Source organism: Thermobia domestica, chromosome 16 (genome assembly GCF_964235325.1).
Source record: "Thermobia domestica chromosome 16, izTheDome1.hap1.1, whole genome shotgun sequence".
In the NCBI taxonomy this organism is placed as follows: domain Eukaryota; kingdom Metazoa; phylum Arthropoda; class Insecta; order Zygentoma; family Lepismatidae; genus Thermobia; species Thermobia domestica.
In genome coordinates, this window is record NC_137469.1 from 37885395 (window position 1) to 37898347 (window position 12953).

At 36.1% G+C, this 12953-nt stretch overlaps 1 protein-coding gene across 9 annotated transcripts in view; it reads left to right on the forward strand.

Annotated features, from left to right (window-relative positions):
- LOC145673021 (serine/threonine-protein phosphatase CPPED1-like) overlaps nt 1–8106 on the forward strand; it is a 34406-nt gene extending 26300 nt beyond the window's left edge. For all 9 annotated transcript variants that reach the window (XM_081742331.1, XM_081742329.1, XM_081742337.1 and 6 more), the window contains 2 exons: nt 689–899; nt 7862–8106. In XM_081742331.1, coding sequence (XP_081598457.1) covers nt 689–888 — 200 coding nt within the window. In that variant the 3' untranslated portion in view covers nt 889–899; nt 7862–8106. The remainder of the gene's footprint in view (nt 1–688; nt 900–7861) is intronic.
- Nucleotides 8107–12953: the final 4847 nt, after the last annotated feature.

Sequence of the window (12953 nt, forward strand, 5' to 3'; positions counted from 1 at the left end):
ACCATTTCATTCATTTGTCATCATCACTGTCTTCTTTAGCCTAACCGACATAACGTGGGACGTAAAACTTAAAAGATTTCATTTCATTTTTCCTTTTATCGAGAATTAGTTCAGACTTTTTTCTTGTCCTAATGCCATAAGAATCACGTGTTTCTTTCCATTGAAGAAAATATTGATATCTCTAATACTGTGATTGGACATTCTTAAATGTTTTGATAATCCAAGGACAGCCTAATCGTGATCCTTAGAATCGCTTATATGTTCGTAATTCTGATGCTGATATCTCTTATAGTCAAACAGTTACAGTATATGGCCAGTATTATCATATTGTCAGGTGGCTTCATAAATTTCTTGCATAAGTAGACTTTAAAGTGCTTTTCATTATTAAAGAATGATTTATAGCTAACCTTGAAACCATACGTATCAGCACTTTGTTCAAACTACATGACAGTTTTGATCAAATGGGAAGGAAATCCACAAATGTATTGTTTTAGCGTTGGCTTTTTCTCCGTACATCGTAACCGAGAAAGGAAACAAAAGAACTTGTGAAACTTTTCACACGCTTTAATATATATAAAGGCATAATAAAGTCAGTTTTATTATTAAATCTCACAAACTGCTAAGTATTTGTCACGTTTTTTAAGCAAGAAACCGTTCTGATATTTGATTATTATCATCATTATTTAAGGTATAAAGAAGATATTTTGTGGACATTATCATCGAAACGCTGGAGGTTTTGATGGTGATTTAGAAGTTGTCGTAACTTCAGCTATTGGTGGTCAACTTGGAAATGACAAATCTGGCGTTCGAATAGTCAAAGTACTACCAAATAAAATTGAGCACGAATACTACGCATTAGATGATATTCCAGAGCAAATTAAGCTGTGAATACGCAACAGGTAAGAACGATTTACTTTCAATATTCATTTGGTTAAGTTGGAAAGATGCCATTTTTACAGTCAGGTTCAAAACTGCATTAATATTTCTTTCCAATCGGTTGATTCAGGTAGTTTCCTGTAACTTCAGGTAGTTTCCTGTAACTTAAAGGGCGAAGGACTATGGTGACCGACTTTGCATATAATTGAATTATGTGAAAACAGCTATTGTACACCTTTTTCAAAGTCGGATTTCACTACCTCTTATTTCCAAGTATATCCCTCAATTGCCTTATAGTGCTGGATCAACACTGAAATTTCTCTGCCTGACTACATGCACAATTTTTCGGCTATATAGAATAATTAACCTAAAGAAAACGTGACGTATACTAAATATTAGCTTCAGAAGTTATTTAGGGAAAGATAAATAAAGAGCATGTACTTTTTTAACGTATAGTAATAACTACTCGTTAAGAACATTGATTTGGGAAGGCCAATATACGTAATACATATATTGATATCTCTGTGCATAATAGTTAATATGATACATATTTTGATTTTCCTTTGTGTAAAATTTACTGGCTAGAAATGCAACAATATTTTAAAATCAAATTCTGGATACAAATTACCAGGAAGCATAATGTAATATACAAAGGGTTTCAGGACGAGGGACAAATATGTAATACGATGTTACGCGGCGCACACCAAAAGTTCGTGTCGTTTCGTTCTAATTTCCAAGAACAAGGAAATACAAGAAACTGCCGTATATCACAGAAACTCCCATTCTCGTGATTTTGTTACTAACGGAAACTTCCTTAAAAAAAATAAATAAATAAAATAAATAAATAAATAAAAACGCTCTCTGCATGGAGACTTTTCAACCGGGGTCAGAGCCCTCTTATATTTGCTGGATAACGTATCCCGCTGGAAGCTGTGCTTCTGAGTACACCTACGATGACTTTATACTGAATAAATTTCTTATAATAAAGTGTCGCTTCATTCTGATTACATTAAGTTAAACTATAAAAACTTTGACGTTTAACAGCACCTTACACATTGTTCATTACTTGATTTGTTAGAAAAAATAATATTAAAATCTGATACATCATGTTTTTCTTTGCCGTGTGTGTTTGAAGCAGTAGTGATACTTGTTCCATGCACTGTTTCCCTGTAGTGGCGATAATGTGAACAATTTTAAAAAACGATTTCATGTTGGTTTTTATTTCGTATAATATACTGCATGTATATTATATATATAAATATTTACAAATTATTACTAAATAAAATCAGAATACATATGTGAAACACCTATACACAATTCTTTTACTTCAATTACCTGCGGAGTTGTCATGCTCCAAAAATGATGAAAACAGTAAATTTCCATGCCGTTTGCTTGCCGTTCGGGTGTCTCATAGGAATGTCTGGAAGATCTTTGTGTTTCCTTTAATGTGCAAACCCCTAAAATTCAAATACTTCATCTGGTACTCCTCTCTGAAAAACTAGCGGTTTTTTTTTTTTTTTTTTCGGAGGTTCGCTGTGTCAGCCAGACAAATGTATGGAGATACTAGTCAGTGAAAGAATTTCACACCTGTTATTCTATTGTACCTTCGTAAAGAGATGTGAAGTTCCAACAATAGTTCAACTCCAGGCTTACTGTCGTCTTTCATTTCGGGTTTCTATCTCTCACGATTAACTTCTGTTTCCTCTAACTTCTTTAGGTATCTCTGGCATCTTTATAAAATTTGCCACTTTTAGTTTATGAGTTTGCCATTTTTGAATAGATCTTGTTTATTGACATGTGGGTGTAGACTTTTTTTTTGTTGTTGCTATTTTTTTTTTTTTTTTTTTTTTTTTTTAGTTTTACATGATGTTTCTGAAATGTTTGCTTGGTAGATATAGACTAGATGATGATCTATAAAATATTATTAATAAAGTACAGATAAGTTATATATATATAGATCTATCTAATCAAGGTTATAAATATCTTATAATCCAATGCAAATTAAATATTAAAATTACAACAAATTACATAAAACTTTAATGCTAAATGACATGTCACTCAGCCTGGACGCGTGGAAATACCTCCTTTCAGCTCTTTAGCTGGTCGAAAATTTGTCGGAAAAATGTGGAAACAGCCACAACTCGACAACAGAATATCGGATAAAAAGCAATATTCATTAATTTTAGTCGTAGGTTCCACTAATGTAAAGTGGATGTAGAACAGGGCCAGCGCAAGGATTAACCTCAAAGAAAAGACGGAAATTTGAGACCTTCAAAAGGACCTTGGGGTCCGTTGCTGGATAATTGTGGTCAGTATGCTATGTAGTATGGTCAATATGCTGTGCAATTCAGCATTGTAACGTTCCACATTAGGATTAGTATCTTCTGCGAGTGAGGTGGCCGTTTTCGGAAATGTTCTGTTCGTTGATCACGATCAGTTACTGTTCTGACCGTTTTCGTTTGTCGTTGCCGATCGATGTTTTACTTAGAAGTGACAATCCGATACAGGATTATTTCCCGGTTATTCCGTACACTCGGAAAACCGCGCACTTCCAAACGGCGATTCTTATTGGCCGATGTAACTCATGTGGCGCTTATGAGTCCAACTGTCACCGTACCATTTGCGTAGAACCGCTGAACAACAGTGGTATGGTATGTATTAGGGATGGGCAAAACCGGTTTTTATAAAAAACGAAAATCGGTCTCTAGAAAAACCGAAATACCAACATTTCGATTTTCTCCAAATATATATATATATATATATTACACACGAACGCTGGAAAAAAAATTCGAGAAAACGTGCTTTAGTGAACAAACGAAAAGGACGCTGGTGAACACATAAAAACCGGGCCCTATGCTTCACCTTCACTTTTGTATATACAGAAAACCGAAACCGGTTTCGGTAAAAAAAAAAAACGAACCTGTTTTTGGAGGAAACCGGAATTGCTCTTGAAACCGAAACCGGTTTTTAAATTTTTCAAAAAACGGTTTTTTGCTCACCACTAGTATATAGTATTGTGTATGAGATATTATCTAACTCATCTTTGATTATTAGAACAATTTTCCGATGGTCTGCTTCTATGATGTTTCTGAGGAGCTCATCAGGAACATGCTGTTGGTCAGTATCAAACTTATCAATATTGTCACAGAGACTAAATTTCAGAAACCAACGACATATTAGTGCGTTCATTCACGACCATACCACATGTGCAGAATGCCTCAGATTGAACTCAAAGAAAACTGTCTAGCAATTCAATGGTACCCTTCACGCAATTCAATGGCACCTTTTTTTAAACAGCACACTACTTCCTGAATTACTGATCATCTTTTTCAGAACATTTAAGAAGTGTCGTAAGCGTGACCTCGGTCCAGCTATTGGTCCATTACGTAGGATGGTTTACCACCGAACGTAAAAACAGACATTTCAGTCGAACCAATCCAATAGAATGTAAAGTGAAAACCAAATAACTATATCGAATATGTATTTTAAGCGATAGGTGGCTGAATCGTAAACATCAAAAGACCAAAATAATTCATAGCCTACATGAACCCACGCTTGAGAGAAAAAAAAAATCCATATAACCTGGAGAAGTAATGTGAAGTGAAATACTACAAAAGACAAGTGATATTTGCATTACGTAAGATAGCAAATAATGATACTGAAATTGGCAGTCTATAAAGATCTATTAGTAAAGTAATCAGCATAAAATAACTAAGAAATGCTGTACCCTGTAAATGAAAATATGTATGGTTATGTGTTTATACGTATTAAGCAAATGTGGTATATGCGTACTTCAGTGGTGTACACATCACGCATTTACATTTAGTTCTCTCTCACTTCGTTTCTTCACAATAATATTTTTTTTTAAAAAAAGGAAACGAAAACATTAATTTACCGTCGTATGATTAGTCAAAATAAAGCACACGATTAACAAAAGTGAATGACTTGGTAGAATGCAAATGTCGAAGGAAATGGAAGAACTCCGAGAAAAACCACCGATACCACATTGTCCACTATAAATTCCCACGATATGCATGGATTACTGCACAAGCAGGAAACCAACGCAGCAGTGGTGACACCTGAGGCATCGTGCTCTCTGCAGTAATAATTTGTTAAGTGCATACACCGTAACTATTTATCACTAATGTTCATCTCCAATCGTTGTCTCCTTACTTCCTCTATTACTACTAAATATTTTTATTCGAAACACTTCAATGTTAACTGCTTCCGATTTATCAACTTGTTTCTAGAAAACCTCATAAATTTCTGTCTTGTCTTTGAGGTTAACTTTTGCGCCACCCCTGTTCTACATCTGCTGGTATATTGTGGAATCGAGGGATAAAAATGATTGATAAACCTTTTTACCCGATCTTCATCCGACGCTTCGTTCTCGAGCTAGGATCCTTTTCAGCATCGTTCCGTCAAATTTTCGGCGGGCTACTACTACGAATTGACGCATCTGTTCACCTATGATGATCTGTTTTTTCATCTCTTTGTGTAAGGTATCATTTTCTAAAGTTCTTTGGTGTTATCTCCGAATACCCTATTCTGTATATGCCAGTCTTTGAAGTGTGGAAACTCCTCTGAATCCAGAATTTGAGCCTCATATTGTCTCATGGAAGGAAGTACTCTTTCTACCTTTACTTTTTGTAGAATACGCAAGGTATTTCCTACTTCCTTTGAGGACTAACCTTGCCCCCGCCTCTGCACCATATCAAATTGTGCATTGACATCTGAGAGAGGAAATAATGAATGTCTCTTTTTATCCGACTTCGATCCCACATTCTTTTCTAGAGTTACAGCTGTTTTCGCATTTTTCCGACAAATTTTTGTCTGGCCATAGAGCTGAAAGGAAATATTTCTGCAACCAGTTTGGTTTATACTTCTTGTCTTATTTAGGTGTCAGGAATCACCCTTAGAAGGTGTTGAGATTATTTCCGAACACCCTCTGTATATCTATAAGAGGGTATTGGGATAGGGATATAGTTTGATGATGTTTTAGGTCCTTTAGCATGTAAATTTTCAGCGAAAGAAATTGGAAATATACAGTGTCTTTATAGAAGGTACGATTTCAACCTTTGTTGACAAATATTGAATAGAAATCAATGAAACGTGACTGGATTGATCACCATTGCTTCCATTGAAAGGTAGCCACTTACAGAAAGTAATTATATATTAGAATAAAAGCTGGTGGCACGCACTCCGGTTAACTCTAAGGGTGAATTGTACCACACTAAACAAATCCCCAGTAGGCTATCAGAAACCTAAAAGACTTTGGCCTAAGGTAAAGCCAGAGAAGGCAATGTGAAAAGCAAGAATAAATAAGATGGAATAAAAATCTGTGCAATGAAATTAGTGCTTTTCTAGGTAAAATTCCTAACGATGTGTGGTCAGATCAGTCATCTCAGCGAGCCAAGCCCTATGGCTAGTACTAGATAAAATAATTTCACTACAGTGGTACTTACATGTATATTCGTTTATCCAAGATCCAAATTACTGCTTCCCCTCGCAGTTGATCGTGGATCCAAGACTAGGTTGCACTGATGATGATGAAGTCTTTATGTATTAAAATAATAATAAAAATATATCACGTAACACTTTGGCAATCGATAGATCAAATGGCATTGATCGAAGGATCCTTATAGATTCTTATCTTAAGTTTATATAGGTGATTTTTAGGGATATTGAAGAGTCTTTTCGGCGTTCCCATGAGACTGCTTATTGGAAAGAATTGATGATGAAGAGGGGTGTCTATAATCGGCGTTTCTGTGAGATTGGACAATGTGCTGCATTCCAGGAAATATATATATAAATAAAATTTTTAAAAATCACAAACTTTGGCTGAATTATACAGTTCCAGATCAGCCCAAGGCTGCGATTTATTTATTATTGAAATTTGGAAGAATCGCTAGTCTCAAGAAGAGACTTACAGATATAGTCTGCTACACAATATTGTAGCATGATATATTGATAACAAAATTTAATATATATATCATAGTTGACTTTTATAATACTTCAAATGCAGAAACTAATTATATACATACTATTTTATAAATAATACTTGTATATGGTAAAAGTTATTTCTGTGTTATGAAAACATTGATGATCGATGGAGAGTTCCAGGAAGCACTCGCAACAGCCAAGCTGCCCCATCTCTCCAAGTAGCAGAACACTAGGTGGTCCTTACACGGTGTATTTACAAACATTCTACATCTTCTCTACTAATTTCATTATACAATATATGAAAATGAATGTAACTTATTTTGTTACGACAATTAGAGATTTATAATTTTGTTTTAGAACAGTGGTCTCCCATCTCTCTCTGAAAAGCTTGTAACTCTTATGCAATTAAACAGATGCAAACCTTCTGTGACCAATTGACATATTTCATTCAAGCAAAAATATTAAACTTTCCTATACGATTACGAGAATGTAATCTTTCAGCTAGGGAAGTAGATGGCTACGTTTCCTTGAACAAGACTGTCAAAATACAGAAATTTCTTAAATAATAATAGTAACAATGATGTAGGTAAAGTTTTTTTACCGAAATTCCTTGAACCTCAGAAATAATAATTCTGGATTGATGTTCAGGTAATTTAGGTTTCTGATCCACTGTCAAGAATCTGTGTTTTAAGCTTTGGTATGTATTTTCGAAATATCCTGTATATCAAAATAAAATCATTCTCATAGTGCACAGGAATTCGTAACAGTTACTAAAATATTTACTGAATTCAATTTCTGTATTCGTATATCCTTTTTGAAGCACACAGTTTTAAATTATTTTACATCTGGCAACTTTAGAAATACGGTGCATAATAGCAAAATACAAATAAATAAATAAATTTAAAAAACTACCTTTTTGTTCAGAGAAAAAACTTACAGGCATAACGATGAAGTCGAGGATTTAGGCTTGAAAAGCAAGGTATAAATTAGAAATTAGTATTTTAACATAGATCATTTCTCATATTCTTTTGTCACTTTCTAGGTTCTCTGGAACCAGAAGACCTCAAAAACAGCAATGAATACGAAAAAAGACCAACCCGATTACCTGTTCCAATGAGCTGTGTCAGGAATAACGTAATGAGGACGAAGTAATCTTATTTGGATAGTTAATTTACTATGATGAACAAACATACTGAAGGGATTTATACCTCTTAATTGCTTAAAACAGACAAATGGTGGTTATATTTACTGTATTTTTCTAAAAATATATATATTTACGATAGTAAACATTTTGTAAAGTTATTTCCTACCAATGATCCGTTAACATACAAAATTTAGTTATTGAGAAAGGACTTAAAGGGGTAAGTTTCTCCGGTTGTGTGACAAGTGTTTCTCAGGTCGTAAGAGGACAATCATACAAGGCTGATAAATAATTAGTATTTTGGATGAACAAACAAGTCGTGACATTTGAAATCTGCGCAAGGAACGCATTTCATTGTTCATGTACTCAGGAAATTCGTTGTATTTCTGTATTGATCTCGAACACACCGCTCACCCTTAACTTCTCACATACTTCCACACCGACCTCGGCAAAAACTGGATTATTCATCAAGAAAATATTGTGTTATTCTACATTTGCACTGAAAAGTGCTGCGTAACAGTTTATTAATGCGCTAAACGAATTCGTTAATTTTTTGATCCGCATTGTGTATAAACTACACTCAACTAAAGCATAAATGAACCGCATGCAAACAAAACGAAGCTGACCAACACGATTTTACTTAATTATTGTCAGTCCAGTTGAAACGTTCGTGCAGATATACAGTTCTTTGCAAGATGACCAATGTAAAAGAAAATGAAGATGTCTATGTTGCTGTAAGTATAAAAAATGGATAATATAAATAATGAAACAAAGAACCCGACAAATTCATTTAATGCATTAATAAACTACAGATGTATCATATATTTTATTTTTTGACAAATAAGCCAGTCTAACCGAAATGAGTGTAGAAAGATCTTTAAGTGGAAGAGGTATAATTATTTTTTTCTCTCTCTCTCTTACAAAATCTCGACGAAGATTGCACATAGGTGATTAAAATTATATGGCAATAATGAAACAGAAATCAATATAGGAATACTGCTGAATACATGAATAAGTGGTGATATCTTTGGTCAACGACATTAGTTAATACTGGCCAGTATTTCGCCTCTGCGTGTATACATAGAGTTGCTTAATCAGGGTGTCAAACGGTCATGAAAGTCAAGAAAAAGTCATGAAATTTAGCTTTTGGATCACGATTTTAAATCTGTACAAATGTAAGTGCAGACTGAAAAATTTTGTTGTGTAAAACGTCAAAATTTACCACAATGGTCGGCTCTCGACGCTACAAATTGCAAACAAAGCACGCTTCTATCGCATGCATGAAAATTCGGCTTAATTCGCGCCCAAATTCGCTCTTGACAATGTTACAAAATTGTATGGTTTGGTAAAGAAAAAGTCACGAAATTTCATTTTGGAATTTTAGTAGACACCCTGTTAATGAGTGATAATTTTGGAAATATGGAAGACTCAGTTAATCCATAAAGATTTATGTTGCCTTTCTGTGGAAAAAAGTTAAAATGTGCTGAATCGTTCAACAATTACAAAAGTACTTGGTAAGGCTTTTGATCCCGAAGTGCTGTTCACCGTTGCGCTGATTGATTTGAAGCTGGTAGAATATCTCAAAAATTCTTAATGCACATCAAAATACAACTGTAAACGACACTGATAATGCTGTTGTGAGGGAGCTCTTCTAGAGGGCAGAAGAGATTACTGCGATATTGGCTTTCGTGAGCCGCAGAGCCCTGAGAGTCTGCTCGGTAATTTGGGACAGTAAGCAACGTTTCAGCTTCTAAGATACTCTGTATGCTGAAACCAGAGAAGAAACTACACAGATCTCATAGTTGTTTGTTATGGATATCTTTTCTGCGACTGACTAACAACTGACGAAATATGGATTCATGCTGTAATTTGATCCGCAAACTAAAGTCAGTCGTTAAAAAGTAGCCCACTAAAAGGACCTCTTAAAATATGTCCTTCATTATTCTTTTGTTGTTAAGGTAATACCTTATTTTAAGATAATTTTGGTAAATTACCTAGCAAAGGAATCCACAATAAACTCAATATTATTATAACTTTTTGTCACGCCTATTGCGACTGGCAATACCGACCTAAGAAGTTCTATAAGCGACGATTGCCGTAACATGACCACATTATTGTTCGCCATTAGAAAGAAAGTTTAGAAGACTACACTGGGAATTACTCCGTCCACCTTATTCACCTGATCTAGCGCCTGCAAATTATAATCTCTTCTTAAAACTAAAGAAACTTCTGCGTGGTGTGTGTTTTAAAATTACAAGCCGTACTAAAGAATGTGTGTGACTTGGTTTGATCCCGATGAGAGCAGTTAATTTTCAGTGTTTATCCAGAACTGAAAAAATAAATAAATCTGCTTTACATCCCATGGTTATGTAGGCTAAAAGGAGAATGAATGAAATGAGGAGGAAACAGAATCCTGAGAAAACTCATGCACTCGGCGCTTGACCAGGATCCCAGGATCACAAAGCTTACTTGACGCGAACTGAGATCGAGCCAGGTACTCCATTGTAGCGAACATGCGAATAAAATGGAGTGAATTATACAAGCCTTAGCGCATACTTCGATGTAACCCGTATCATATCTTGGTCGGAGGAATGTAGCGAACATGCGAATAAAATGGAGTGAATTATACGTTTATTTTAACAATCATCTTTGAGTATCAAGAAATTCACATTTCTTGTGTGAAGCTGTAGACATCAAGTACGATTTCAGTACAAACTGTTATTCTGGAAATAGAAACGAAGATGTCACAGTAACACACTTTCCCCAAATTAAAATTAAAAACCCATATGAGTAAACCAGGATGCTTATTCATATATAAGCCCAGAATTAGAAAGTTTACTCGTCCAGTCTTATCCATTTCACACGAGTGAATAGTGTGTCAGCGCCGTCGCTCTGCGCGAGGACCCATAGGACCCGGCGCCAGTCTTCAGGGATGTAACTTCAAGAATCAGAGGTCCAGGTAGCTGATCCGGCAGTCCGAGTGTCCAGAACCGTCTATACCCAGGACGACCTACAGGAAGGACTCCAAGGTTTCAGTCCAAATCCGCGGAAGGTAGACGCCAAAGGACAGCCGCCAGCCGAGTTCGAACCCAGGACTACAAGGTTCCAAGCCGATCAGCGAGTCTGCGAGGCAACGCCATTGAGGAAAGAAGAAGAGGATCCAATTTCCCCGCCGGGGAGCCATATGCTATGACTGCCATTATAAAAAGTTAATTATGCATCAGTGGGATGCCTGTCACGTAAATAAAAGATTAAAAGGTTGGTTTTTATATTTTATTATAAAATAGATGATGATGATGGTAAGATGGATGATTAATATTGAATTGACTAGGTAAACCTTTTGAGTAGTTGTAAAGCTATCAGCGCATCATTTCAGACCTGGAAACATCACGAAACAATCAACCCTACTTCGCTCAATAATAATAATAATAATAATAAAAAAAAGTTGAGGTACTTACATGTGGTACTCCGTTTAGACACCTTCCGCACCTGTCCCTCCTTTTTTTTCTTTCGTCCCATTGAAAAGTTGTCAGTCTCACAACACACTTGTAACTTGAACAGCACGTTGTAATGACAAATGAATGCATTTCGTGTAATAACACTTGCTTTTCGCGAAAATGAATCACTACTTCACACGCGTTACTTTTTTTCGCACGGTAGGAACCACGTTTACTAATTGCAAGTGACTACCAATGCAAATTACGTGTTTCTCACTCAAACTTTCACTACGAGTGTTGCCAGTGTTTGTGATTACCCAGCATTGTCTTGTGACACTTTTCCACGTCGCCCCACTCAATATGCAATCGTATCACCATTGGATTTTTTTTTTTTTTGGTATAATTACTCGAAATTATATCCTTTTTTTTTTTTCTTTTGACACGCATGTTTTGAAATTCTGCATGCAGGTGTTTTTTTTCAACTTGGTTTTATCACCAACCTGCAACCCCGTATTCCCTGTTCGTATGCTTGTGACGTATGGGATTCACCAGGAAGTCAAAGTGCACTGATCTCCCTTGGTATGCCAATACGTCAGGATCATGACGAAAATAGAGAACAACACGGTTTTCTGAAGCTGTGGCTGGCCACCACATTACTTCCAGAAAATTGTGCTTTTCTTCTCTCTCTCTCCCCTCTCTGTAGTGTCACTTCTCAAGAGTAGGTCCAAAAAAAAAAAAAAAAAAAAGCACTACAGTACCAATACCAATTTCACGGTAGCTCCTTATCCTGCAGACATCTTCCTTTTGTCTTTTCAGGAGTCATGTTCAATATGCAGTTGTCAGATGTCATAATGGTTACGCTGGTATGTATCGTCGTCGCTGGACTGTTAGCTCTGCTCATCTTTTGTTTTTGCTTTTTTACGAAAAACCGCAACTGTTGTTCGCACTTTTCCAGACGTAATATCACGTCACAATATAGGGCTACACCACGACAACACACAAATGACGCTGAACTTGATCATTTGTTTGATACTTTACAACCACCCGAAAGCGATTCAATCAACACCCCACCCCCCGAAATTTTGCAGACACCGGTGTCCTGCAACATATCCCCTCCCATATTCCCCAAAATGTCCCCCAACATGTCCTCTCTCGTCCCCCTCCCCCATAACCCCGCCCATGTCCCTCCGTGGTGACTTCTCTCGGCAACTCATCTTTTAGTTGACAGTCAACGCGCGAAACGTCACGTCACGTTTGCCCCTGCTATGAGAAATGTCCATACCCACGTGAACTCTTCCCCCACCCACCCCCGGAACTCCCACAGGAGCATCCCGTTGGAGCCTTGGGATACGCTTTCTTCACGTAGGAAAACGATTTTACAAACATTTTATCCTTTTTTTTTTTTTTTTTTTTGTTTTGGGTATATTGTATTTCGTTTACGTGTGTGCTCTTTCCCCCACTCCATACCTAACTTAGTAGTAATAGATTACTCTCTCTAAGGTTTACTGGAGTTCACTCAAGACAGTTCCACTATGTGATCCATAGCTATATAATCA